Below are 26748 nucleotides of genomic sequence, written 5' to 3' on the forward strand. Positions count from 1 at the left end.
TGCAAGATTTTCTTCACTTATCAGTCAAAAAAGCAATGGTAATCTATTGAGTGGCTGATAGATTTTGCTATCCACTGGCCACTGTGGCAGGTGGACCAAAAAGTTAATTTTCAACCCTGTTTGAAGATAAAACAAAATGTTATTCACTGAGCTCGCCAGAGACAGAGGTCAACCAGAAGAGCTCTGTTGTCGTTACCTTACAATGTACAGTACAGGCCAAAAGTTTGGACACACCTTCTCATTCAATGCGTTTTCTTTATTTTCATGACTATTTACATTGTAGATTCTCACTGAAGGCATCAAAACTATGAATGAACACATGTGGAGTTATGTACTTAACAAAAAAAGGTGAAATAACTGACAACATGTTTTATATTCTAGTTTCTTCAAAATAGCCACCCTTTGCTCTGATTACTGCTTTGCACACTCTTGGCATTCTCTCCATGAGCTTCAAGAGGTAGTCACCTGAAATGGTTTTCCAACAGTCTTGAAGGAGTTCCCAGAGGTGTTTAGCACTTGTTGGCCCCTTTGCCTTCACTCTGCGGTCCAGCTCACCCCAAACCATCTCGATTGGGTTCAGGTCCGGTGACTGTGGAGGCCAGGTCATCTGCCGCAGCACTCCATCACTCTCCTTCTTGGTCAAATAGCCCTTACACAGCCTGGAGGTGTGTTTGGGGTCATTGTCCTGTTGAAAAATAAATGATGGTCCAACTAAACGCAAACCGGATGGGATGGCATGTCGCTGCAGGATGCTGTGGTAGCCATGCTGGTTCAGTGTGCCTTCAATTTTGAATAAATCCCCAACAGTGTCACCAGCAAAACACCCCCACACCATCACACCTCCTCCTCCATGCTTCACAGTGGGAACCAGGCATGTGGAATCCATCCGTTCACCTTTTCTGCGTCTCACAAAGACACGGCGGTTGGAACCAAAGATCTCAAATTTGGACTCATCAGACCAAAGCACAGATTTCCACTGGTCTAATGTCCATTCCTTGTGTTTCTTGGCCCAAACAAATCTCTTCTGCTTGTTGCCTCTCCTTAGCAGTGGTTTCCTAGCAGCTATTTGACCATGAAGGCCTGATTGGCGCAGTCTCCTCTTAACAGTTGTTCTAGAGATGGGTCTGCTGCTAGAACTCTGTGTGGCATTCATCTGGTCTCTGATCTGAGCTGCTGTTAACTTGCCATTTCTGAGGCTGGTGACTCGGATGAACTTTTCCTCAGAAGCAGAGGTGACTCTTGGTCTTCCTTTCCTGGGTCGGTCCTCATGTGTGCCAGTTTCGTTGTAGCGCTTGATGGTTTTTGCAACTCCACTTGGGGACACATTTAAAGTTTTTGCAATTTTCCGGACTGACTGACCTTCATTTCTTAAAGTAATGATGGCCACTCGTTTTTCTTTAGTTAGCTGATTGGTTCTTGCCATAATATGAATTTTAACAGTTGTCCAATAGGGCTGTCGGCTGTGTATTAACCTGACTTCTGCACAACACAACTGATGGTCCCAACCCCATTGATAAAGCAAGAAATTCCACTAATTAACCCTGATAAGGCACACCTGTGAAGTGGAAACCATTTCAGGTGACTACCTCTTGAAGCTCATGGAGAGAATGCCAAGAGTGTGCAAAGCAGTAATCAGAGCAAAGGGTGGCTATTTTGAAGAAACTAGAATATAAACCATGTTTTCAGTTATTTCACCTTTTTTTGTTAAGTACATAACTCCACATGTGTTCATTCATAGTTTTGATGCCTTCAGTGAGAATCTACAATGTAAATAGTCATGAAAATAAAGAAAACGCATTGAATGAGAAGGTGTGTCCAAACTTTTGGCCTGTACTGTATGTAGCTCAACTTTTAAGTTATAACTGCATATTTTGAAGATTCTGATCTATTCACAACAGTAAAATTGCATATGCATTTCTCTGTCATTGTTATTTTCATAGTTATGTTCTTGCTGGTTATCTTTATGATTATTTTGTACACTTCACTAATTAATATTCCCATTATTACTATTCAACTCGTCATCAGTCACTAAAATGTGCTGTCATCCAACACTGGGGCTTCTGAGAGCTGCCAATCAGCTGTCAAGCTGTCGTCTGTTTGCCTCTCAGTCAATGTGATGTATCTTCCAGTGTGCAGAGGACTGTGGGTCAGAATAGCCAGAAAAACATGCTGGCTTGCATGATTGCGAAATGCGACTGGATATAGGAGAACATCCTGGTATTTTTGGCCCACTGTATATTGGGACATATTAAATCCTGTTCTGGCATATTAAATAGTGGTAGCATGGGTGTTGGAACACAGAGTAAGAGGTGTGTGTGTGAGACAAAGGCCACATGTGGTCAGTCAGGACAAAGTCAGGACAGTTAGGACAAAGGAGCAATGGAAACCTGTGAAGCAGGAACTTTGAGTTCCCTCTTTGGAAAAAAAAAAATACAGTATATGAGTGTATGTGTAAGTGATCCATGTTGGGTAAAGGTGCTAGGGTTAATTAAGGGGTCATTTAATTGCATGCAAGACTTACTGTGTTAATAGTAGGAAACTAAAATTGACTTCGCTTTGGCAGTGCCAACTAACCAAAACCTGACTACAAAAACATCACAACAATATGTCATTAAAGCGCATCAAATCAATATGTTACACATATAGTCAGGCGGCTTAGCAAATTAATGGGGACATGCCTGACAAAAGCACCAAATTTTTTAGAAGGGGGGCCACTTCATCAAGATGGTGGAAGGCGGCCATGTAAAATCCATAAGTGCCAATATCTCAGCTTCCAAGCTACTTAGAAGGTCAATGTTGGTGTCAAAATACACATTTTCTGGGTCAAGGAATGCATTAAAGCTATTAGGAATATCACTAGATGATTGGTTGTGCCAGTATTAAATAATTTGGTTTGTTCCTTCGCGAAAGACTGGTGCTGAAATGCACTGGAGATTGTTTCTATGTCTAATATGATCATGCCATTATAAAGGTATTTGACTTTTTAAAGAGATTGCTTTGAAATTTCTTTGTGATGTAGACATGTATCCCTAACCAAAGAGCACCTCCAAGAAACATTTTGAGTCCAGGAATTACTCCTACCCAAACATCGTTTGAGACAACAATATGCATTTGATGAAGTAAGCTAGAGTGATGCCACTCACTCTGCACATGCTCAGTTAGACAGTTAGATGTTCAGTTATTGACACAAACTCCCAGAGAAATTTACCAGCAACTGTTTTTAGGTTAAAAAACAAACAAAAAAGAAAATCCCAAAAACATTTCTATTAGAAGAATGCTATTTTTGGATGATGACACTGCTGTAAGTAGCTAGTAAGTAGCTAGCAAGTACAGGTTAATGACTAGGCTACCTAGCTAGTTAGTTTCAGCGGGTTAGGGTTAACCCTAACCAGTACTTAAGTTGTTTTAAAAAAAAAAAAAAAAATCACGCTGGATGGTGGATTTTTTCACATGGGGACAGGGGCAGATCTAGAAAATATTTATGGGGTGGCAAGAGGGGGGCAGGAATTTTTGAGGGGTGGCAACATATGGCAGATGTATATATACTGAATTTAATCACAGTTTGATGAGAAATAGTATGTTCACACTACATAAGGGCACGGGCTGCCATTTACAAACTCATACAGACAAACTTAATCTCATGCAATCAATGTCTTGCATTTGAGGTTTCATGTGAAACAGTTCATATTAGGAATAAGTGTTGAAGGAGGTTCAACAAACTCTGAGTCTAACCTTGAACTCTGAGTTGATTTACCCTGAGATGGAAAACACTGAGTTACCGGTTCCAGAACAGCCAATTTGAGTTAGTTCAGTCAACTCTGAGTATGTTCACATCATCAGTGGAGCTCCGACTCCACGATTCACCATGGCAACAGGTAAATAAAAGACAGCGCCTCCATTTTGCTCATTATGCTCACTCAGAAATATGAACATATAATCCCCAATATTAGGATATAGGAATTATGTTCCATCAGTGCGACCAATGACATCAGTGACAGAGATCATTAGTCATTGATACTACGTGTCTAAAGCTTCATACCGATTTTTAAAATTTAAATAATTAGACCTACACATTATGTGCAATAATCATTTCGGAGCTGCTCTAACAGACTGACAGTCTGATCCTTGTGCACAGTGTTATAAAAAATAATAAATATCAAAAGGACAGAGGTTTGATTCTGAGCTGAGGGTGAATTCTCGCTGTGTAATATTTGAATGTAAAGACAAAAGCTGATGTCCAAAGAAATGATTGATGTGTATAAATTCAGTAACTTAAGACAGTCCTGAGTAACAAACTAATATCCAGCAGGATTTAGACTGTGACAGACGGTAAATCTCCGCTAATGAATGTGCTTCAATTCAAGCTTTGACACAGACTGAATGAATGAGGAAATGAAACAGCGTGTAAGAGGGAGGAGACAGAGAAAAACCTAACCAGTGAGCAGGTTAGGTTCACAGACTCACTTGCCATGGTGATTGACTCAGAGTGTTGATTTACCTCTCTTTCTGGAACTGAAAACCCAGAGTTTCCCTCATTTCAGGGTTAACATACTCAGTTTTCACTAAACCCTCTTTCATTTGCTACCCTATGCCACCCCGGTAGATCCGCCCATGCATGGGGACATAATTTGTGCTGATGGCAGCACAGAGGGTCTGCCATAGCACCACAGCTCTTACATAGTTAGGGTCAAATGCACAGGACAAGTGCAAAATCATTTCTTCTTCTTCTATTTGGGTCAACCAATGATACTAATAATAATCAAAGTCAATTTTGCTTTTAGAATATTGAATTATAGTGTATTTTTCAAAAAAGCAGTTAGTGGTATATGATCAAACTGGTATCTTATCTTTAATTGTGATTAATTAAATCATATAAATTAAACAAGAACCCCTTAAGAAATTGGGAAAAATGTTGATCTTTATTGATACAAATACAAATATTGTAGGTTAAAATTCCCAACTTCAGGGCATGGAGTGCAAATTGAAACTTAAAATATAAAAATATATTAAAAATACAAATAATACAAAATACATAGAACCAATTCTATGGCTGCCTACCCCACTCTCCCCTATCTCATAAAAGTTTCCAGAGATTTTCATAGTCATGCTTTTTGTTCTCAACATTTCTTGCCCTTGCTTGCTGGCCATAGTTATCCTCTATGTGAAGAAAACAAGCTCATTATGGTTTTGTTAGAATGACTGAGCAGAAATCTTATGCAAGCACATGACATTACTCTTCTAGTTGATTTTTAAGAAAACTACATATTTTCTTGATAATGCCCAACATTCAAGTGTGGATTTAAAAATACACTTAAGATAAAATAGTTTTGGGGCTGAATTTAATTTCTCACCTTCCTTTTAATATCACTGTTTAACCCTTTGGGCCCTAGGCCTTTTTGGGGTATTTTTACTGCCTTTACTTTTAAGCTCATATCACAGTCATTATAAAGGCTACATACACATGCTATATCTTGAGTTTTTTTCAGGACAATCTGCTATCCAGATTTGCCATCACCACATGTCCTTCTATGTGCCTGTATTTTATATTAATTTTTATATCAATGAAAAAACAAATCTGTGTGACTAAATTCTTACATTTTTACATGTATCTCACCATAGCAAGTTGGAAAAAGACATTCTGCCATATATGAAGAGGGGAGACTCTGGAATCTGGCAATATAAGAACCATGATGGTGGGACATTCTGTCACTTCACAGCTGTCCAAAACATGTGGTTTGTGCCAGGCGGACATGATTGCCAGTATTTTTTCATTATTGCAAGAAATTCCATTGACTCATTTCACAAGTCAAAAATGTGTTTTATCTGAAAGAAACATGCAATTCAAATCATTCATGTCATCCATTCCAGACGCTTTTGTTGAAAATCATGTCAGTACATTCCCAGAATTAATATTTTTATTTGATCTTGGCATGAACAATTATCTAGTGACAGTGGCTTTTTGAAGGGCAGGGGCGAAAAGAAAGCGTGCATTTTGGCTCCCAAGAGAGCACTTTAGCGTGCATTTTGGCTCCCAGGAGGGCACTTTAGCGAGCGTTTTGGCTCCCACGAGGGCACTTTAGCGAGCGTTTTGGCTCCCACGAGGGCACTTTAGCGAGCGTTTTGGCTCCCAGGAGGGCACTTTAGCGAGCGTTTTGGCTCCCACGAGGGCACTTTAGCGAGCGTTTTGGCTCCCAGGAGGGCACTTTAGCGAGCGTTTTGGCTCCCAGGAGGGCACTTTAGCGAGCATTTTGGCTCCCAGGAGAGCACTTTAGCGAGCGTTTTTCAACAATTGGGCCACGAGGGGGGGGCCCAAGTTGTACTGCTTGTTAGATGGCAATCCTTTCCGTGTGGATGGGCAAGGCTTAGAAGAGGGGTTCAGCACAATCTTTACTGCGCTGTGTTCCAGTGGTTCAGAGGAATTTGTTTGCTGTGTTTGTCCTTGTAGAGTTACGGCCGGGGTCCACTGGGCGTGTCAGCAGCGCGACACCTCTGCAGCGCGAGTCCCGTAGCAGCTCGCCCCCCTGTTAATCAATTACAGCAGCTCCACCGGCAACGGGAGCGGTGCGACAACCCCCGTCTGCCGCGCGACAACTCTCTATTTTAGGCGGCTCTTCTATTTTTGTCGCGCTACGCTCCCCTACACAACCCTCCAGCAGATAAAAACTAAATGAAATAGTATGCTAAACGAGCACAATGTGTTTTTAAATGAATAAACCATTATCAGAGGTGATATGTGATGATTTTTTTTTTTTTTTTTTTTCATGCATTTACCCATGTTTATCCGTGACATTGTGTAAATGTCCATGGCAGACATTTGAAAGTGAGTAGATGACAAACAGTACAGTAAACTTGTAGATAAGCCTCTCGGCTCGCCAAACAGTAAACAACCCCGCTGGCTTCTCTACGTGTCGATTCCGTACGCAGTCAGTGGAGCCCAAATGAATACGCTGCAACGCTACGCTGACATGACGCTTCCGTTTGCAGCCGGTGGAGCCCGGCCGTTTGACGTTTGGCACTAACTTGGCTTTGTTCTCCTTTGCTTGGAAAGTACACATTGTGTCTGCTGAAGGCGGTAACTTTTGGCTGTGCTTACATTAAGGAGAGTTCAGTCTGTCTGCTTGAGCAGGCCACGTTCAGAGGGCTACTGTTGCAGCTCCTGCTGGGAGCTGAGGCGAATAAAGGTTGGTGAAGGGCTTCAGCTGCTCCAAAACCCACCTCTCTGGAGGTTCCAGGAGAAGAGAGGAAGAAGAGCAGAAGCATTCTTCTTTTATTAGCTTGGTGACATTACAGGGGGTCACATGTCACATCTCACAGTGGCCAATCATGTTTAAATGGGCAAGTTTGATACAAAGCCGTGAAAAAGAAGGGGCCCATGGGGGAACAAGTTTATTTGGCTTTCTTTTGTCTGATGAGCAAATAAGAAGAACAGAGAACAGAGGCCATTTTAAGATGCTGAACTTACAGGACACACATGCTCACATGTCCAGACTAAAGCTGCACAAATGAATAAATCATCTGTTGAGTCCAGTGGTCTCAACACACTCCACCCCTCCAGTTTGTAACACAGGCTTTCTCTCATAAATATGTAGTTTCCACGTCCAAGCTGAGGCAGCCACGCCACTCAAGTCTTTTCCCCTGACTTGACAAAGCAAAACCACAGAAATCATACAACTGTTTTCACAAGATGGCTAGTACTCACCATTAGTATTTAAGTGACTTTGACATAAAAACCTGAGGATTACCCCTTTAAATGTGCATGTGATTCTCTGGCAGATTCAGTTTCCTGCTCTGGACATCCGCCTGTCCTACAACGACATACAGCTCTTCTTGGCTATTGCCAAGTCCATTCCTACTGCCAGCTCTCCACTGTCCTCTGACTCTGATGCCACCTCTGTTGCCAGCACTGGGGCCACAGCTACAACCAAAGACAGCTTTAGGCAGAGGACTGAGGCCCTCATAGGTATGTGAAGACCAGGCTATAGAGTTGATTTTACTCTTCACGGTCTAAATGTGTTTTCAGAAGCTTTCCATCCCAAACAAGTTTAAAATCTATTTTTTTTTGTTGCAGTTATTATCAGTGTCCAAAATGTAAATGATGGCAAGGCTACAGTTTTGTCATAGTGATGGCATCTTGTTATTCAAGTGCTTATTCCTGTTCTCAGAAAAGCTGAGTATGAATGTGTGTTTTGTCTCCACAGAGGGCCAGCTGACCCGTTTACAAGACCTTGGTTTCAGGAAAGAGGACTGCAAAAGAGCTTTGATCCACTGTAAAGGTGTGTTAGGCCTTTAACACTGTTCTCCACTCTTGGCAACCTGACAGTAGAACTTAGAAAGTCTTTTCACCATTATTTCATGAAAACCCATATAAGACACCGTAATGCACCCCTTAGGTCAGCTGGACCAGGCTGCCACATGGCTGCTGGAGAACGCTGAGAACATGGCAGGCCATGGCAGAGCCAGGGCTGACTCTGGCTCCAGCAGCCACTCAGCTCCTCTGTCAGGGGTGGAGGTGAAGGCCGAGAGTGTCTGCATCTGTTTCATCGATGACTGTTTGGACTGTGACATACCATTGGCTGAGTTAACCTTCTCCAGTAAGTCTCATTTACACAAGCTCCAAACATATGGTGTAGACTGGGAAAGGCTTATTGTCATTATGAGGAAGGATTAAGCAGCTCAAGTGCCACATTTTATCTTGCCTCAGTGTTTATTGCTTTCAGAATTTAATTCAGACTCATTCTTCTGGTATTCATACACATTTGAATACAGGGTTTGCACGAGGTGTTTAAGCTTGAAGTGCTTGAATTTTTAAGGTGAAATCAAGTACTAAATACCCTGAAAATAGCCACTTTTTTGGACCCATGAACCACATGTTTTATTTTGACCGAAGTTCTGTTCATCAAGTCATTTCAAGAACATTGCTCAGAATAAGAAATCACTCAGCTTTTTCTTTCTTTCTCACTTTGATGATTTGATTTATTATGCCTCTGTGCCAGCACTAGCTGTGAGTGGAGGCATGTTTTTGGATTGTCCATCTATCCGTACATAGTCGGTACATATGTCTGTCCCATCCTCGTGGAACACGATATCTCAAGAATGCCTCAAGGTAATTTCTTCAAATATGGCACGAATGTCCACTTGGACTCAGCGATGAACTGATTAGTCTTTGGTGGTCGTAGGTTAAAGGTCAAGGCCACTGTGACCTTGTCTGTCTTATTCTCGTGAATGCAATATCTCAAGAACACCTTGGGTAAATTTCTTCAAATTTTGCATAAATGCTCACTTTGACTCAACAATGAACCAATTGGATTCCTGTGGCTAAAGGTCAAGGTCAGTGTGACCTTGAATTTGTCTCATTCTCATCAATCTGGAAATCCATCGGTAAAAAAAAAAAAAAATTCCGGCGGTGCCCCCAGGGAATCGCCGTGTTGTTTACAAATACTTCGGGTAGAAAACCAGCAGAGGTTAGCTATATATCACATTTTTCACGTCACTAACGTTATATCACCGTGTAGACTAATCTGATGTTTGTTAAGTCTATAAACACAATGACTGAACAAATGTTACTATTTCTGTGTGCACGTAATTAATATGGTTATCGTAGATTAGCTGGGCTAACCGTTAGCTGTTAACATTAGCTGTTAGCGTTGTCTATAACCATAGACTGTATAAAAATAAGGTAATAACTCAATAAACGGTCCATGAATAAAATATTTTTTCCAGCGAATATCTTAGTTACAACATAATTGAGCTAGCAAAGCAGTTTTGTGTTGCTATGTGTGGTATTTATTTAGTTATGGGAAATCACGATGTCTAGAAAGCATCAGTGGCTGCAGCTGACAGGGACAGTTAAGACGTCATCTGTTAAAAGCCTCCCGTCGTTGGATACAACATGAAACTACTCCAGTTAGCTCAATCATGTTGTAACTCAGACATCCGCAGGAAAAAAAAAAAATTTCACGTTGACAAGACAGCATTACTGGAGCGGCCTCTATGGACGCGGAGCTTGCTGTTTCTGTAGGTACACATTTCCTGGGGACACCTGCACGTCTCGGCCGTGCCCCCTCCATTGTGATTGGCTAAAGCGCAGCATCGTTCAGACTCAAAGCCCCGCCCTCCCCCCCCCCTAGTCGTCTTTCACACAGGGCTGCCGACAGATTCTACAATGTAGATTGCAGAATCTGTCTTGAGAGATTACATTGTCATGAACAAGATATTTCAAAAACATCTTATGAGAATTTCTGTAAATTTGAGACATACGTCCACTTGGACTGATGAATGAACTGATTAGAATTTTGTGGTTGAAGGTAGGCCTGAAGTCGGTTAATTGCACGGTACATTTAACGCCAGATTTCCATTGGATGCGTGTTTGTTGCGGAACGGCAGTGCTGATTATCCGCTGCGTGCTCCGCCGTCCGTCAATACCCACCGGCTGCGTTTGCTGTGCAGAGCGGTGCAGCTCCGTCGGAAGACATCTCGGTGCACTGTCATGATTAACATCTCCTCGTCGATGGTGTTCACGGGGTGAAATGACGTCTGAAAACCTCTGACCTGTTGACTTCAGGCCTGCCTCTGCCCATTATGTAGTTTTCAAGGTGTAGTGCAGGGAAACATGATCTGCCGTGAACACTGTGTATTTTATTTAGAAAATTAACCAGATGTTTTATTTTGTTTCTGTGCACGACTTCCTGCCCCGCACGATCTGCTCTGTGCTGAATTGCTGCATTGTGCTCCGGCGTCTGGCAAAAATGGAAGTCCTGCCTATCTGTTGTGGAGGGCTTGTTACACCCGCAAACGTAATAACAGCCCACAAACATAATAAACTACAAACGTAATACAAATCTGCAGCTTTGAATGTAATAATCCCGCAAATGTAATAAATTTCCCACAAACGTAATAGCAGCTGCCTACTACAAACGTAACACACAATTTTCCACAAATGTAATAAATATTACATTTGCAGGAAATTATTACATATGTGGGAAGGTGAAAATCTAAACTGTAATAACTTCCCACAAATGTAACATGAGACTGAATAATGATCTTTGTGGTTGTTGTTGTTTGTTTGTTTACTTATACACCTGCCAATAGTGATGCGTGTGTTGATAAGCAACCCGCAGGTCGGGTGGGGCGGGTCAGAAAGTGACAGAGCAGCGTTCTGAGTAAGTTAGAAATAACTTACAGAAACACACACACACACACACACACACACACACACACACACACACACACACACACTGGTCATTCCTTGTCAGTTCACAGAATTACTCTGTGGCAGCAAATATGTCGTTTAATTGGATTTATTTTATTTTATTCTGCCTCTTGTTAATACAGATTTCTCTGCAGCATCTGGCCTACAGCGGGATGGGTTGGCTCATAGGGAGTCAGGTGCAGGTTGTAAGGTTTTAAAAACCATGGTTTACAATAATGTAATCCTCCGCCACTCAAAAATGTGTTTTCTTCTTGTTCCTACAGATGAATGTTTGAGCCTCACTGTGCAGAATGATGTATGTGCAGAGCTTGACACTCGAAGGCTGTTTTCACATTTATCTGATGAAAATGCTCATATGATTTTAAAGGGATAGTTCGGGTTTTTGGACATGAAGTTGTGTGAAACGCTGACCATCTGTAGCTCTGATGTGACGGTGTCACTACTGTCAACGAGCCTCCTGCTCTGAGAAATGGCCCGTAGCTTACCAGAGAAAAGTAGTTCTTAAGATATAAGGGGGACACGTAACCAAAAGGTTTTAAGCTACAAAAAAGTATGCATGTGTTTTGTGAGACTATTTCAATAATTTTAAAACATCCCCGCATTACGTCAGACCTTGCTATCAATTGGGACTATTTTCTGGCCAGTATCACTCCACCGTGCAGGCCCGCAAGACAGCACGGCAACAGAAATCAATCAGACAGTTCATCACCACGCTGTGCAGGTGCGCAGGATAGCAACGGCTAACGAAAACTTCATCGGCTGTTTCCAACAGAGAACCAGTAGGCTATTATTAGTGAGGAAGAAGATGTATTAGCCCTATATATACCTACTACTACAGCGCAAACACTGGCTGAGGCTCACGACACACCTTCGTCTCGGAGGCTCGTTGACAGTAGTGACACCGTCACATCAGAGCTACAGATGGTCAGCGTTTCACACAACTTCATGTCCAAAAACCCAAACTATCCCTTTAAGGGCTAGGGCTACGAGCCTATGTTGGTGGCTTATGTCGCCTATGTTTGAACCATTTAATTAAAATATGTCTGCATATCAAAAGCCAAAAACTTGAATATGTCGTTCATTCTTTGGACGGGCTACAAGCATGATTTGTGACATCACAAATATTTTAGAAGCCAGTCATGGTCCAATGTTCAACTTACACAAGTGTGATGTGGAAACTTGAAGCCTCCAGTGTACATACACTGAGAATGGACTTAACAGTGAAACCTTTGGGATGAAGAATACAATTGGCATATTGATAGATTCTAGCATTTTTAATGAGGGAGAAGGTGTAGATGTCATTTTAAGGATTTTAACAAATATAATATAATTGAATTTTTTGTGGAAAAACTGTATCATACATTATTATTCAATGAGAAACATTTATATACATTAGAACATGTCTTGAAGGAATCTTTAATGATTAAATTATCATTTATTTTCATCAAAAAAAAGATTGTGAACTTAATTGTGATGATAATCACAATTATTTTAATCAATATTATTATTACTATTATTATTATTTTTCTTTTAATTATTTCTTCCCCATATACACACATATACAAAATCACATATTCAAGTTTTTGGCTTTTGATATGCAGACATATTTTAATTAAATGGTTCAAACATAGGCTACGTAAGCCACCAACATAGGCTCGTAGCCCTAGCCCTTAAAATCATATGAGCATTTTCATCAGATAAATGTGAAAACAGCCTTCGAGTGTCAAGCTCTGCACATACATCATTCTGCACAGTGAGGCTCAAACATTCATCTGTAGGAACAAGAAGAAAACACATTTTTGAGTGGCGGAGGATTACATTATTGTAAACCATGGTTTTTAAAACCTTACAACCTGCACCTGACTCCCTATGAGCCAACCCATCCTGCTGTAGGCCAGATGCTGCAGAGAAATCTGTATTAACAAGAGGCAGAATAAAATAAAATAAATCCAATTAAACGACATATTTGCTGCCACAGAGTAATTCTGTGAACTGACAAGGAATGACCAGTGTGTGTGTGTGTGTGTGTGTGTGTGTGTGTGTGTGTGTGTGTTTCTGTAAGTTATTTCTAACTTACTCAGAACGCTGCTCTGTCACTTTCTGACCCGCCCCACCCGACCTGCGGGTTGCTTATCAACACACGCATCACTATTGGCAGGTGTATAAGTAAACAAACAAACAACAACAACCACAAAGATCATTATTCAGTCTCATGTTACATTTGTGGGAAGTTATTACAGTTTAGATTTTCACCTTCCCACATATGTAATAATTTCCTGCAAATGTAATATTCATTACATTTGTGGAAAATTGTGTGTTACGTTTGTAGTAGGCAGCTGCTATTACGTTTGTGGGAAATTTATTACATTTGCGGGATTATTACATTCAAAGCTGCAGATTTGTATTACGTTTGTGGTTTATTACGTTTGTGGGCTGTTATTACGTTTACAGGTGTAACAGGGCTCCGGAGTGCCGAGCTGAGACGGAGCCGGAACGCAGCACAGCCGCAGCCGGTGGAAACACACACATTGACTAGAATTGAATCCTATTGGCACGCAACCAACACGCACCTGGTGGAAATAGGCCATAAAGGGAGACAGTAACTTTTCCGGCCACGAAAATTGCCATATTCATGCGTGTTTGTTTTCCTCGTCTCTCTCCCCCAAAGAGACTGGACGACAAGAGCATTCACTGTCGTGCATCATCTGGCAGCCAGGTGAGCTGGTTCATTAGCGTAATGAACGGAGGGAAAGCTCTTGTCATCAAGTGTCTTTGTCCATGTGGGGGAGGCGGGGCTATGGGCTGGGGCCCACAGTGTGATCTTCGTGAGGGGGAGACGAGGCAGAGGAAAAAAAAAACAGAGAGTTGAGCGTAAGAGAGAAGTTACAGAGGGGAGCCCAGTAACTTGACGAGCCGGTATGCTGGGTTTGTTCTAAAACCATCTCAACAAAAAGAGCGAATATGACCAACTTAACTGCACACCTGAGAGTGAGAGACTGAGAGTCTATTTTTTTATTTATTTAATTATTCCGATATTTTTACGTGTTATTTCTGATATTTAAATTTTCTTTTTTGCATCCTAAATATTCTTGTTAAATAAATGTTTATTTCTCTTTAAAAGGGTGTACTTGCATCATTATGCCTTTATTATCATTATGTAAGTTTAAAAAATGGTCTAAAAACAGCAAAATTACAACAATAATAAAAATGGTCTTAGAAGCACAATATTATCGCTTATCGCAATAATTTCTGACGCAATTAATCGCCCAGCAAAATTTGGCCTAGTGGAAGGTCAAAGTCAGTGTGACTTTAAAATAATTAAATATTTAGGCCATAACTCAAGAATTCATATGCTAATTATTACAAAACCTCACACAAATGTCTTATAGGATAAATGATGACATTTTGTATCCAAAGGGTCAAAAGTCAACTTCACTCTGACATCATAATGTTCTGCACAAACACTTTTCTGTCCATTATTCAACGTCATATCTCAAGAACAGAAGGGGAGACATATGGTCAGATACTGACTTTGTGACTAACACCTTGAGATTGTGCTGATTCTATAGATCATCAGTGCTGTCAGGGGGACAATGTGTGTGAAGCATCCATGTTTTCACAGACATGGATGTAAACTGTAAGGGAAACTTGACTGGTTTGTGGAGGCATACAACCGCGGGCTGGTAATTCTAGTTTTTACTTGTCTTTATGCTTAAAACACTGTCAAAACCAGTAGGCCTATGTTGGCATGGCTATACTTAACATGACTTATCTGTCATATGGATTACTGTTAATTTATTATGTTGATCTGTTCTGTACGACATCTATTGCACGTCTGTCCGTCCTGGAAGAGGGATCCCTCCTCAGTTGCTCTTCCTGAGGTTTCTACCGTTTTTTTCCCCGTTAAAGGGTTTTTTTTGGGAGTTTTTCCTGATCAGCTGTGAGGGTCCAAAGGACAGAGGGATGTCGTATGCTGTAAAACCCTGTGAGGCAAATTGTGATTTGTGATATTGGACTTTATAAATAAAATTGATTGATTGACATTGCCAAAAAAATCTTAAAAAACAATCTGTATGTTGTTGTCGAACCTGAATATTAGTGGAGTAAATCCTCTGGTTACACCATGCTCGGTTATAATTGTGTCGGACTCGGGTCGTCTTCGGCCACGCTCTAGTGTAGAGGGTGACACGAGAGTGGATTTCCAGTCCTGTCCCATCCCACTCCCACAAAAAAAATCCCATCCTGTCCCAATCCCATGAAAACGAAAAGAAAAAAAAAAAAAAAAATCCCGTCCCTGATGTGGTCAGACAACATGTCATAAGTACCAGTTCTGAGAGAGAAAAATGTAGTTAAAGTATTGCAGTAAAAGTAGTGTTTGGTTCCTCTGATTGATATTATTATATATGACATCGTTAGATTATTAATACTGAAGCATCAGTGTTAGAGCAGCATGTTACTGTTGTAGCTGCTGGAGGTGGAGCTAGTTTCAACTACTTTATAAAAACTTGACTAATGTTATTTTGATCAGGCCCGTCACAATAACAAATTTTGCTGGGTGATTAATTGCGTCGGAAATTATTGCGATAAGCGATAATATTGCATAATATTGTGCTTTTAAGACAATTTTATTATTGTTGTAATTTTGCTGTTTTTAGACCATTTTTTAATGATAATAAAGGCATATTGATGCAAGTACACCCTTAAAAAGAGAAATAAACATTTATTTAACAAGGATATTTAGGAATGCAAAAAAGAAAATTTAAATATCCGAAATAACACGTAAAAATATTGGAATAAATAAATAAATACAAAGAAATAGACTGTCAGTCTCTCGCTCTCAGGTGTGCAGTTAAGTTGGTCGTATTTGCTCTTTTTGTTGAGATGGTTTTAGAACAAACCCGGCACACCGGCTCGTCCAAATTACTGGGCTGCCCTCTGTCATTTGGTTTAAATCCACAGGTGCCGTGGTGTTTGGTTTAGGAACAAGTTTCATGTCTTTCTCTTATGCTCAACTCTGTTTTTTTCTCTGCCTCATCTTCCCATCACGAAGATCGCACTGTGTGTGTCTGTGTGTGTGTGTGTGTGTGTGTGTGGCCCATAGCCCCGCCTCCCCCACAGGGACAAAGACCCTCGATGACAAGAGCTTTCCCTCCGTTCATTACGCTAATGAACCAACTCACCTGGCTGCCAGATGATGCACGGCAGTGAACGCTCTTGCCGTCCAGTCTCTTTGGGGGAGAGAAGAGGAAAGCAAACACGCATGAATATGGCAATTATTCCCTTTTAATTTACCGTGCAATTAACCGACTTAAAGCATATTCCGACAGGCCTAATTATGATTCCCAGTCCCGCCCACTCCCGTTGACTTTTTTCCCATCCCGTCCTAATCATGTGACCAATAGTGAAACTGATTCACATCCAGTGGGAATTCCACGGGAATCACGTGACCTGTGGGATTCCCGAAAAAATGTCAGCCTCTACTCTAGTGAGCTCACCTGTATTTGTGTGTGTGTGTGTGTGTGTGTGTGTGTGTGTGTGTGTGTGTGTGTGAGAAAGTGCGAAACTCCGCCGTGCACAATATAGAGAGCAGAGGAGAATGGTAAACGGCAGTGTGCCGCTGCTAGTTGTTACGGGGCGGCAGCAAGGACCCAAGTGCGGACAGACAGTGAAACAGTTTGAGTCCAAAAGGTTTATTTTAGCTCTCTGGGTGAGGGGGTCTGGGGCCAGAGCGTCTGAGGAGGGGGCAGGCTGAGTGGGGAGTAGGCTGGAGCGTCTGAGGTGAGGGCAGGTGGAGCAGAGCGGACCGGAGAGCAGAGCAGGCTGGTTGGATACTGGGAAAACAGGATTACAGACAAAGTTTTAAGTCAAGGATTCATCTAGAGGCTAGAGTCGAGCTGTATACTGACTTAACAGTGGCTACGATCTGGCAGCGTGGATGTGGCAGGGCTGAGTACAAGTAGGCAGTTGATTGCAGAATGAGATGCGGCTGGTGGTACTCTGCTCAGTCTCCGGCACACCTGTAACCACTCTGCTCACCACACCCACACACACACACACACACACACTCAAGCAGCAGATGTAACAGTACCCCCCCTCCTACGGGCACCACCTGGTGCCCGACCGGGCCTGTCAGGGTGAAGGGCGTGGAACTCCCGAACGAGGGCAGGGTCCAAGATGAGTCGACGAGGAACCCAGGAGCGCTCCTCAGGTCCATAGCCCTCCCAATCCACCAGGTATTGCAGACCCCGTCCCCTGCGTCGAACGTCCAACAGCCGCCGGACCGTGTAGGCAGGGTGGTCATCGATCAACCGAGGAGGAGGAGGAGCTGCTATGGGGGGACACAGAGGACTCGAACGGACAGGCTTGATTTGGGATACATGAAAGGTAGGATGAACACAGAGGGATGCAGGGAGCTTTAACCGGACTGCAGAAGGGTTAATAACACTGTCGATCACAAACGGTCCAATGAAACGTGGGGATAGTTTCCGAGACTCCACCCTCAAAGGAATGTCCCTAGAAGACAGCCATACCTCTTGCCCAGGGGTGTAAGCAGGAGCCACAGCACGGTGACAATCGGCACAGGTCCGGGCCCTATTGGAGGCACGCAGAAGCGCTGCCCTAGCCCTCCTCCATGTGCGGCGGCAGCGGCGCAGATGGTCCTGAACTGAGGGCACGGCCACGTCCTCTTCCTGATTTGGAAACGGGGGGGTGGTAACCAAGACAACATTCAAATGGTGTCATACCCAAAGAGGCGTTGGTGAGGGAGTTATGGGCGTACTCCACCCATGGCAGCTCAGAACTCCGCCGGGAAGGATTCGCCAAGCTTTCCATACTTGTGAAATGAACTGGGGACCTCTGTCTGACACAACATCAACGGGAATTCCATGTAAACGAAACACATTAGAGACCAGAAGGTCTGCCGTCTCCCTGGAGGATGGGAGCTTGGGTAGGGGTATGAAATGAGCAGACTTAGAAAATCTGTCAATAATAGTCAAGATGACCGTGTTACCATTAGAGGGGGGCAGGCCGGTGACAAAATCCAAGGCGATGTGTGACCAAGGACGACTGGGTACGGGCAGGGGGCAGAGCAGGCCCGAGGTGGGTTGTGTAGATGTCTTGTTCCTGGCACAGACCGAGCAAGCAGTGACGAAGTCCCTGGTGTCCCTGTCCATGGTCGGCCACCAAAAGTGCTGACGGAGGAAGGCCAAGGTACGACCCACCCCAGGGTGACAGGTGAGTCTGGTTGAATGGGCCCACTGGAGGACTTCAGAGCGGACAGAATCTGGGACAAAAAGAGAGTTAGGGGGACCATTTCCTGGATCAGGTTGAGTTTGCTGGGCCAGGCGGACACGTGACTCATTGTCCCGGGTCACGGAAGCAACGATGCAGGATCGGGGCAGGATGGGATCCGATGCAGGTGGTGAGTCAGCCGTGAACTGACGGGACAGGGCATCCGGCTTGGTGTTTCTGGAGCCAGGACGATAAGTCAGAGTGAGATTGAACCTTCCAAAAAACAGGGCCCACCTGGCTTGTCGGGAGTTTAGCCGCTTAGCCGTCTGGATGTAGGCTAGATTCTTATGGTCCGTCCACACGATGAATGGTAGTTTGGCTCCCTCCAACCAATGACGCCATTCCTCGAGTGCCAGTTTTACAGCCAGAAGTTCTCTGTTGCCGACATCATAGTTTCTCTCAGTGGAAGACAGCTTGTGGGAGTAGAAAGCACAAGGATGCAGTTTATGGTCAGTGGGAGATCGCTGAGAAAGAATGGCTCCTACCCCAGTCTCAGAAGCATCCACCTCCACAACAAACTGAAGCTCAGGATCAACTTGGGTGAGAACAGGGGCAGAGGTAAAGCGGCACTTGAGTTCCTGGAAAGCAGTCTCAGCCTCAGCAGTCCAATGGAACGGATGGGAGGTGGAGGTCAGAGCAGTGAGGGGAGCTGCCAGGCGACTATAGTTCTTAATGAAACGCCGGTAGAAATTGGCAAACCCCAAAAACCGCTGTAACTGCTTCCGGGTTGTGGGTGCAGGCCACTCCGAAACTGCCTCGACCTTAGCTGGATCCATCTTCACCTGCCCCTGTGTGATGACATAGCCCAAAAAGGACACAGTGGAAGCATGGAATTCACATTTAACAGACTTGACAAATAATTTGTTCTCCAAAAGGCGTTGGAGTACCTGACGGACGTGCCGCTGGTGAGTGTCTAGGTTTGGCGAGAAGATGAGAATGTCATCCAGATAAACAAAGATGAACCGTCCGATCATGTCCCTGAGCACATCGTTGATGAAAGCTTGAAAAACAGCTGGAGCATTCGTCAGCCCAAAAGGCATAACCAAATATTCAAAATGGCCAAGGGGTGTGTTAAAGGCCGTCTTCCACTCATCCCCCTCCCTGACACGGATGAGATGGTATGCGTTACGCAGGTCCAGCTTGGTGAAGATCTTGGCTCCATGAAGAGGGGAAAAAGCGGAATCGATTAATGGCAGAGGATATGTATTCTTGATAGTAATGTTGTTTAACCCCCGGAAATCAATACAAGGTCGGAGTATACCGTCTTTCTTCCCCACAAAGAAAAACCCAGCACCCACCGGAGAGGATGAAGGCCTGATGATGCCTGCAGCCAAGGAGTCCCGGATGTAAACCTCCATAGCCTCCCGCTCAGGACGAGAGAGGTTGTACAGGCGGCTGCTGGGATGCGGTGCTCCAGGCTGCAGGTTAATGGCGCAGTCATACGGCCGATGGGGTGGTAACGACAGTGCATGATGTTTACTGAACACAGGGGCCAAGTCATGATAAACTGGGGGTACTGAAGTCAGATCAGGTGGTTCAGGGACAGACAGAGGCAAATACAAGGCAGGTGCAGGAGCAGAATGCAAACAGTTAGCATGACAGAAATTGCTCCAGGAGATTACCTTTCCAGCAGACCAGTTGATTTGAGGGTTGTGTAGTTTCAACCAGGGATGGCTGAGGACCAGAGGAGAGCTTGGGCAGTCAATGATATGAAAGCTAATCATCTCCTGATGATTACCTGAGACTCTGAGGAGGATGGGCACAGTTCTGTTAGTCACACAAGCAAGTAATTTTCCATTGAGAGCGCTGGCATTGATAGGTGAATCTAGCGGTACAGTGTCTAATGCCAACTGAGCAACGATATTACTGTCCAAAAAACTCTCATCAGCCCCTGAATCAATGAGAGCATTAAGGGGTAGTGACTGGTTCTGCCACCAGAGGGAGGCATTGAGCTGGGGTCTGGAAGGAGACTGACAGATTGTCTGACTCAGCAGCATCTCCCCCACTACTGCTGAGCCGGCCCTTTTCCCGGACGGAGAGGACAGGTGAGGAGAAAATGGCCGGACTGACCACAATACAGGCAACTTTTAGCAGTAATCCGGCGCTGCCTCTCCTCTGGAGAGAGTTTGGCTCGACCCAGTTGCATGGGCTCGGGATCTGGAAGACACTGAGGGACAGAGGCAGTCGGAGGAGACAAATGAGGTAAGGTAGAAGGTATAATGGGAGGAGCTACCTTACCTGTTTTCTCCCTCCGACGCTCACGGATGTGGTTGTCGATACGGATGGCCAAAGCGATGACATCATCCAGTCCCTCGGGCTCCGGGTGAGACACCAACTCGTCTTTGATGTTTTCATTTAGACCGTTCTGAAAGGCCCCCTGGAGCGCTTCCTTGTTCCAGCCGCTCTCAGCAGCGAGACAGCGAAACTGGATGGCGAATTCCGCGACGGAGCAGGTGCCCTGACGGATGGATAAAAGTCTTTTGGTGGCGTCCCTCCCGCGGACAGGATGATCAAAAATCTTCTTCATTTCTGAAGTGAAATCGGAGTAGGAGGAAACGAGTGGAGACTGCTTCTCCCATACCGCCGTAGCCCAGCTGCGTGCAGAACCCCGGAGACAGCCCATCAGGTAAGCCACTTTGGCTCGGTCAGAAGCATAGGAACTAGGCTGTTGGTCAAAAACAACTGCACACTGCATCAAAAAGTCTCTACAAGTTCCTAGGTTGCCATCATAGGGTTCGGGAGGGGGCACATGGGGTTCACGGGTCGGAGGTGGGTTGCCGCCGGCTGGCGGTGGAGGACTGGGAGGAGGGTTCTGGGCTGAGAGTTGCATTTGAAGATTTACCAGAGTCTGTGAAATCTCGGTTACTCGAGCCGTGAGCGCTTGCAAAACCTCACTATGTTGTCCCAGGAGAGTGCCCTGTCCAGTGAGTGTATGGCGGAGGGCATCAGAGCCTTGGTCCGCTGGGTCCATCGTGGCCAGATCGTACTGTTACGGGGCGGCAGCAAGGACCCAAGTGCGGACAGACAGTGAAACAGTTTGAGTCCAAAAGGTTTATTTTAGCTCTCTGGGTGAGGGGGTCTGGGTCCAGAGCGTCTGAGGAGGGGGCAGGCTGAGTGGGGAGTAGGCTGGAGCATCCGAGGTGAGGGCAGGTGGAGCAGAGCGGACCGGAGAGCAGAGCAGGCTGGTTGGATACTGGGAAAACAGGATTACAGACAAAGTTTTAAGTCAAGGATTCAACTAGAGGCTAGAGTCGAGCTGTATACTGACTTAACAGTGGCTACGATCTGGCAGCGTGGATGTGGCAGGGCTGAGTACAAGTAGGCAGTTGATTGCAGAATGAGATGCGGCTGGTGGTGCTCTGCTCAGTCTCCAGCACACCTGTAACCACTCTGCTCACCACACCCACACACACACACACACACACACACACACACTCAAGCAGCAGATGTAACACTAGTTGCATATAGGGGAGACACTCCTCTTTTTGGTATGAGATCTTTTGGGTCATTGTGTACAGTTGCTTTGCTTTCAGGACTCTATCCGGCAGCCATTCTCACCTCTGAACTTTTCTCTATGCTCTCACTCCCGCCGGCTCTAGCACGTCTGTGGTGTGCAGCGGTGAAATAGGTCCCCACTGAAACACTTTCCTACCACGCACATTCCGGACATTGTTTGGGCTATACACCAGTATCGCGGTATATGACAAACGAAAATCATAACGAAAATAAATACCAGTTTTTGGTACGAACCGGTATACCGCCCAGCCCTAATCAAACATTAATAAGTGTAAATCTTATTATTTAAGAACTAGCTAAGAGTCAGTCACCACACTACATACACAATAAACAGTCCTTCACAAAAAAATTAATCAAATCATTTAACAGATAAACAATAGCAAATTCAAGAAGTTGAGGATGTGCATATTGTATCTCATCTCGATTGTGAGCTGCTGACTGTTTGTTCTTGCAGGGTTTTATGTGCTGCAGCGCATTGGTTCTACACAAGAGGGCAACGCCAGTTTCACTCTGTCTGGAGACTACTACAACAGAGAGCTGTCGGGTAACATCAGAATATTTCTTTCATATTTTCATGATAGGTCCAGTGACAGCTGATTTCTTGGGGGATTCACTGATATGGATCACATTGAGATAGTAACTTACATTTGTGCACGCGCGTGTGTGTGTGTGTGTGTGTGTGTGTGTGTGTGTGTGTGTATGCCAGGCTGGGAGCCCTTCATTGAGCCCTGGCCTTGCACCCTGTCCTGGCAGCAGCAGGCCGCCGGCCGTCTCCACCCTCCACGTTTCAAGATGGGGATTCGAGCCAAGCAGAGACTGGACGTCAACATCACTTCTGTCCTGCTGGGTAAGTAAAGGCAGGAACATGCTTCACTCGACATTTTCTGCACGGCTGGCTGAACAGTGTTTTGGTTTCACACAGTGTTTAGTCACATCATTCAGTACCACCTATCTGCTCCTTCCAGAACAATACAGCACCACCAAAAGCTCCTGGATAGCTGACTACTGTAACGAGGAGGAACAGACCCCCCAGTCTTCACCCCCCCTCCCCTGGATGGGCTCCTCAGTCGACCCACCCAGCTTAGGACAGAGTGAGTTTCAGCAACAAATCCTACCACAAAGAAATCACTGGGTAGTGGGGAACTTCTTCATGAAAAATCAGGGTCAAAAATATGTTAGGAATTGATTAAATGGATGTTCAGATATCCTGGATAACAAATGTTTATTTTTTTTAAAAACTGGAGAAAAGATTACATGATAGCCAGGTGACTGTTTTAAGCTTACACAGCCTCCTATGTTTGATCTTTATCCTAGTAGATTTCATCTTTATAAGCTATTGATCTTGGTAATTTACACAGTTAAATACACATTAAAGAAAGTATCTTTGGTCAGTTATTTGTGTATCTAGCTTACAGGACACTAAAAGAAAAAGACAGGGCTGGTGATATTCCATATTTTCTTCTTATCAAGAAATCTCTTGTGCAGAGCCAAACCAGCATTGGGCCTCATTCACCAATATCTTCCTAAATTATTTTCCTTAGTTTTTTTCTTAAGAAAGATCCTACAAAAAGTCTACATCAGATTCATGACATGTTCTTACTTTGCACCTGCATTCTTGTAGTGATGAATCCCATTGTCCTCATACGTTGCAAGCACATGCAAGATGATCCTAATTAGTATAGTTAAATGCCCTGCAAATCCTTCAAAAATGCATGAGACTGCAGGACCGTGTGCACACACAGAAATTGAAATAGAAGAAAAGTTGAGGAAATTAAATCAAGAATGTCCAAACCAGAGCCTGAAGAGGGTGAGGCACCAGAGTCAAAACATTAAAAAACAAAACAATTTCAGTAGTTCTGAAGTGGAGGTCCCTCAGCAGGAGCAGAACATCAAAGGAGCGGTCATATTCAATAGCTAGCAGTAGTGGATATAAAATAACACAGGAAGATTCATGAGATGCTTAAAGTACGCTATAATCAACCACCAGACCTGCAAACCACAAATTTTATGCATTACATTGGCTGAGGACAGAGACTAGTGTCACAGAGCTTTCCAAGGTGTGTGCGTAAATTGTAGCAGGAACTACCACAGAAGTAGTGTTGAGTGTTTTGCCAGGTGTCTGTCTATCTATCTGTCTGTCTGCGACTGTGATGGCATCGCAATAGTGCAATATGCAGTCACGTAACTTAACAAGTATATATGTGTGTGTGTGTGTGTGTGTGTGTTGGTGAGAGAGAGACAGTGAGTGACAAAGAGAGAGAGAGAGAGAGAGAGAGAGAGAAGGTGGACTGTGGACTATATCACACAATGGGCCTTATGCAAGAAACTGTACAACCCATTTTGTCTTTTAATTTTGTTTGTATCCAGGCTTTGTTCTTATTTTGTTAGTGCCCATTAATTTCTGGGATTCACCAATGTTTTCAGATTTTTGAAAAAATCTCATCTTATTTTCACAGTCCACAAATCGTTGCCCAAGGCAAGGCAAAATAAGTACATTTAAAAAATGCATGAATATCATATAATCAAACTTGTTACTATGTTTTAGAGTAATTATAATGATTGGAGTAATGAATTTCAGTAGGGATTCACAATCATATCGGCACATATTTTGCACAATGAATGAATGTTACATACATTGTAAAGTATTATATTTCATGTATCCATCTACTGGTGGGCCATTAGGTTAACAGTTTGCATGCATAATATGTTAATTCCACTACAGAAGAGACTTGATGATCACTAAAATTAGGTGGGTAAAAAGTTGATATATTGATATCTGTTATCGGCAAAATGAGTAGTTACAAACTGACACATCAGGTATCGGCAAAAAATCCGGTATTGAGCATCCCTAAATTTCCGGGCTAAAGAAATACTGCTATACTTGGTTCATTGATGCTAATTATTGTAATTTCAGTTACTGTGTGTCCCTCTCCTGACCAGTGGTGAAATGTAACTAAGTATATTTACTCAAGTACTGTACTTAAGTACAAATTTGAAGAACATTCATTTTACATGAGTATTTTAATCTCATGTAGCTTTACACTTTTATTGCAGTGTTTTTGTGTGGCAATATCATATCATCACACAGTGCCAAGTATCTTTTTTTTCCATAGAAAGTCTTTATATCACAAATACAAGTTAAACTTTAGTTAGCCTACTTGAATAATAAATCAATTGCTTTTTCAGTCCACTAGATACATTTTGCTGCAAATGAAATGATTGAGGTGAAATGATCAGATAAAAAATGTTAACTTATTAGATAAAAGAGATGTTGACAAAGTTTTCCTTCAGGCACATAATTTACTGTTGGAAAAAGGGTAACAAGGACTTCTGGGTGGAGAGTGAAGCAATATGACAGCGTGAGCGAGAGCAGCTACCAGTCAAAGACCAAAAAGGCTCCCCAAAATACAACAAAACAAATTCAACACAACACTAAACGAGTGATGAGCGGGGGTAACAGACTGGGAAGGAAAAATACCAGAACAAGACAGGATAAAAGACAAGACAAACAATACACGGTAGCAAACTCCGATTGTGAGGACAATGGCAGTGGAGTAGCAGGCCAACCTGAGATGCTAACACTTAACAAAGGATTGAGTGACATAACCAAGGAAATACGTGAGCTCAAACAAGATATGAAATACGACCTCACGGCACTCGAAGACTAATTTAACACAAACTTTAAACAGGAATTCAACACATTCAAGGATGACATGAATAATAAACTGAAGGCCAACATTGCTGAACTAAACCACCAGAAGAAAAGTATCAGCAAAGCTCAAACATGCATAGATGAGCTGGAGACTTGGAGCATGAAAGCTAACAAAGCCTTGCGAATAAACACTCGGGGAGCAGAGAAAACTACAGGAAAATTTCACTGAACTGAAAGGGAGGTCAAGAGGAAATAACGTAAGGATATTCAGGATTCCAGAGGATGCGGAGGAGGGAGGGTCTTGTCCACCGATTTATCGAGGATTTGCTCCAAAGGGAGCTATTGCTACCAGAGAGGACCAACCTGCAAATTCATCAGGCATTTAAAGTGGCAGCTAAGAAGCCCAAACCTGGGTAGACACTGAGATCCATTGTTGTGAATTTCCTCCAGTTCGACACCAAGGAGATGATATTAAAGAAGGCCTGGCAGAAACAGTTTAAACTAGACGGCAAAGCTGTTCTGTGACCATGATTATGCAGCCGAGGTGGTGTAGAAGAGAAAAACTTATGCTGAAATCCCTGAAAGAAAAAGGCATCAGATTCCAGATGCCTTTTACGAGGACCAGAATCCATTGGGCTGACGGATAAAGGCTTTACAACAATGCATCGAAGGAATACAGATGAGAAAAAGAGGGTTGTCCGTGTTGACAGGTCGGGGGAGAGCGCACACTGGAGGACAGGCTGCAGGGAATGCGTCCGAAGGCTCAGATGCACAGGACGAGTTAATGCAGCATAGACTTGGGGAGTTTGAGAGATAAAGACGACTTATGTGAGTCAAAGGAGGTGAAGTTACGGATATGGTACCATTTCAAAATAACTTTAGGACAGAAATCAATACATAGCACTAATATAGCAGGTGACGAGCACAGCATATTAAAAATGTTTAACAGGACATGTTCTCAGAGTAAGATATAGATTATTTTAGTCTCTGTATTACCTAAAAGGGCCAAATCCAGGACCTGTTTATAGAAAAGAGACTAGAAATCAGACTACAGTCCACCTCCTAATGCATAGACTTTCCT

General features: G+C 43.4%; 1 protein-coding gene across 7 annotated transcripts in view; it reads left to right on the forward strand.

The window, feature by feature from the left end:
* The window catches only part of vps13d (vacuolar protein sorting 13 homolog D), a 268286-nt gene that overhangs the window by 153138 nt on the left and 88400 nt on the right, over positions 1-26748 (forward strand). For all 7 annotated transcript variants that reach the window (XM_033628067.2, XM_078170383.1, XM_078170380.1 and 4 more), the window contains 6 exons: positions 7774-7960; positions 8199-8273; positions 8391-8591; positions 22470-22559; positions 22722-22862; positions 22981-23106. In XM_033628067.2, coding sequence (XP_033483958.1) covers positions 7774-7960; positions 8199-8273; positions 8391-8591; positions 22470-22559; positions 22722-22862; positions 22981-23106 — 820 coding nt within the window. The remainder of the gene's footprint in view (positions 1-7773; positions 7961-8198; positions 8274-8390; positions 8592-22469; positions 22560-22721; positions 22863-22980; positions 23107-26748) is intronic.

This window comes from Epinephelus lanceolatus, chromosome 8, assembly GCF_041903045.1.
Source record: "Epinephelus lanceolatus isolate andai-2023 chromosome 8, ASM4190304v1, whole genome shotgun sequence".
Taxonomy (NCBI): Eukaryota; Metazoa; Chordata; class Actinopteri; order Perciformes; family Serranidae; genus Epinephelus; species Epinephelus lanceolatus.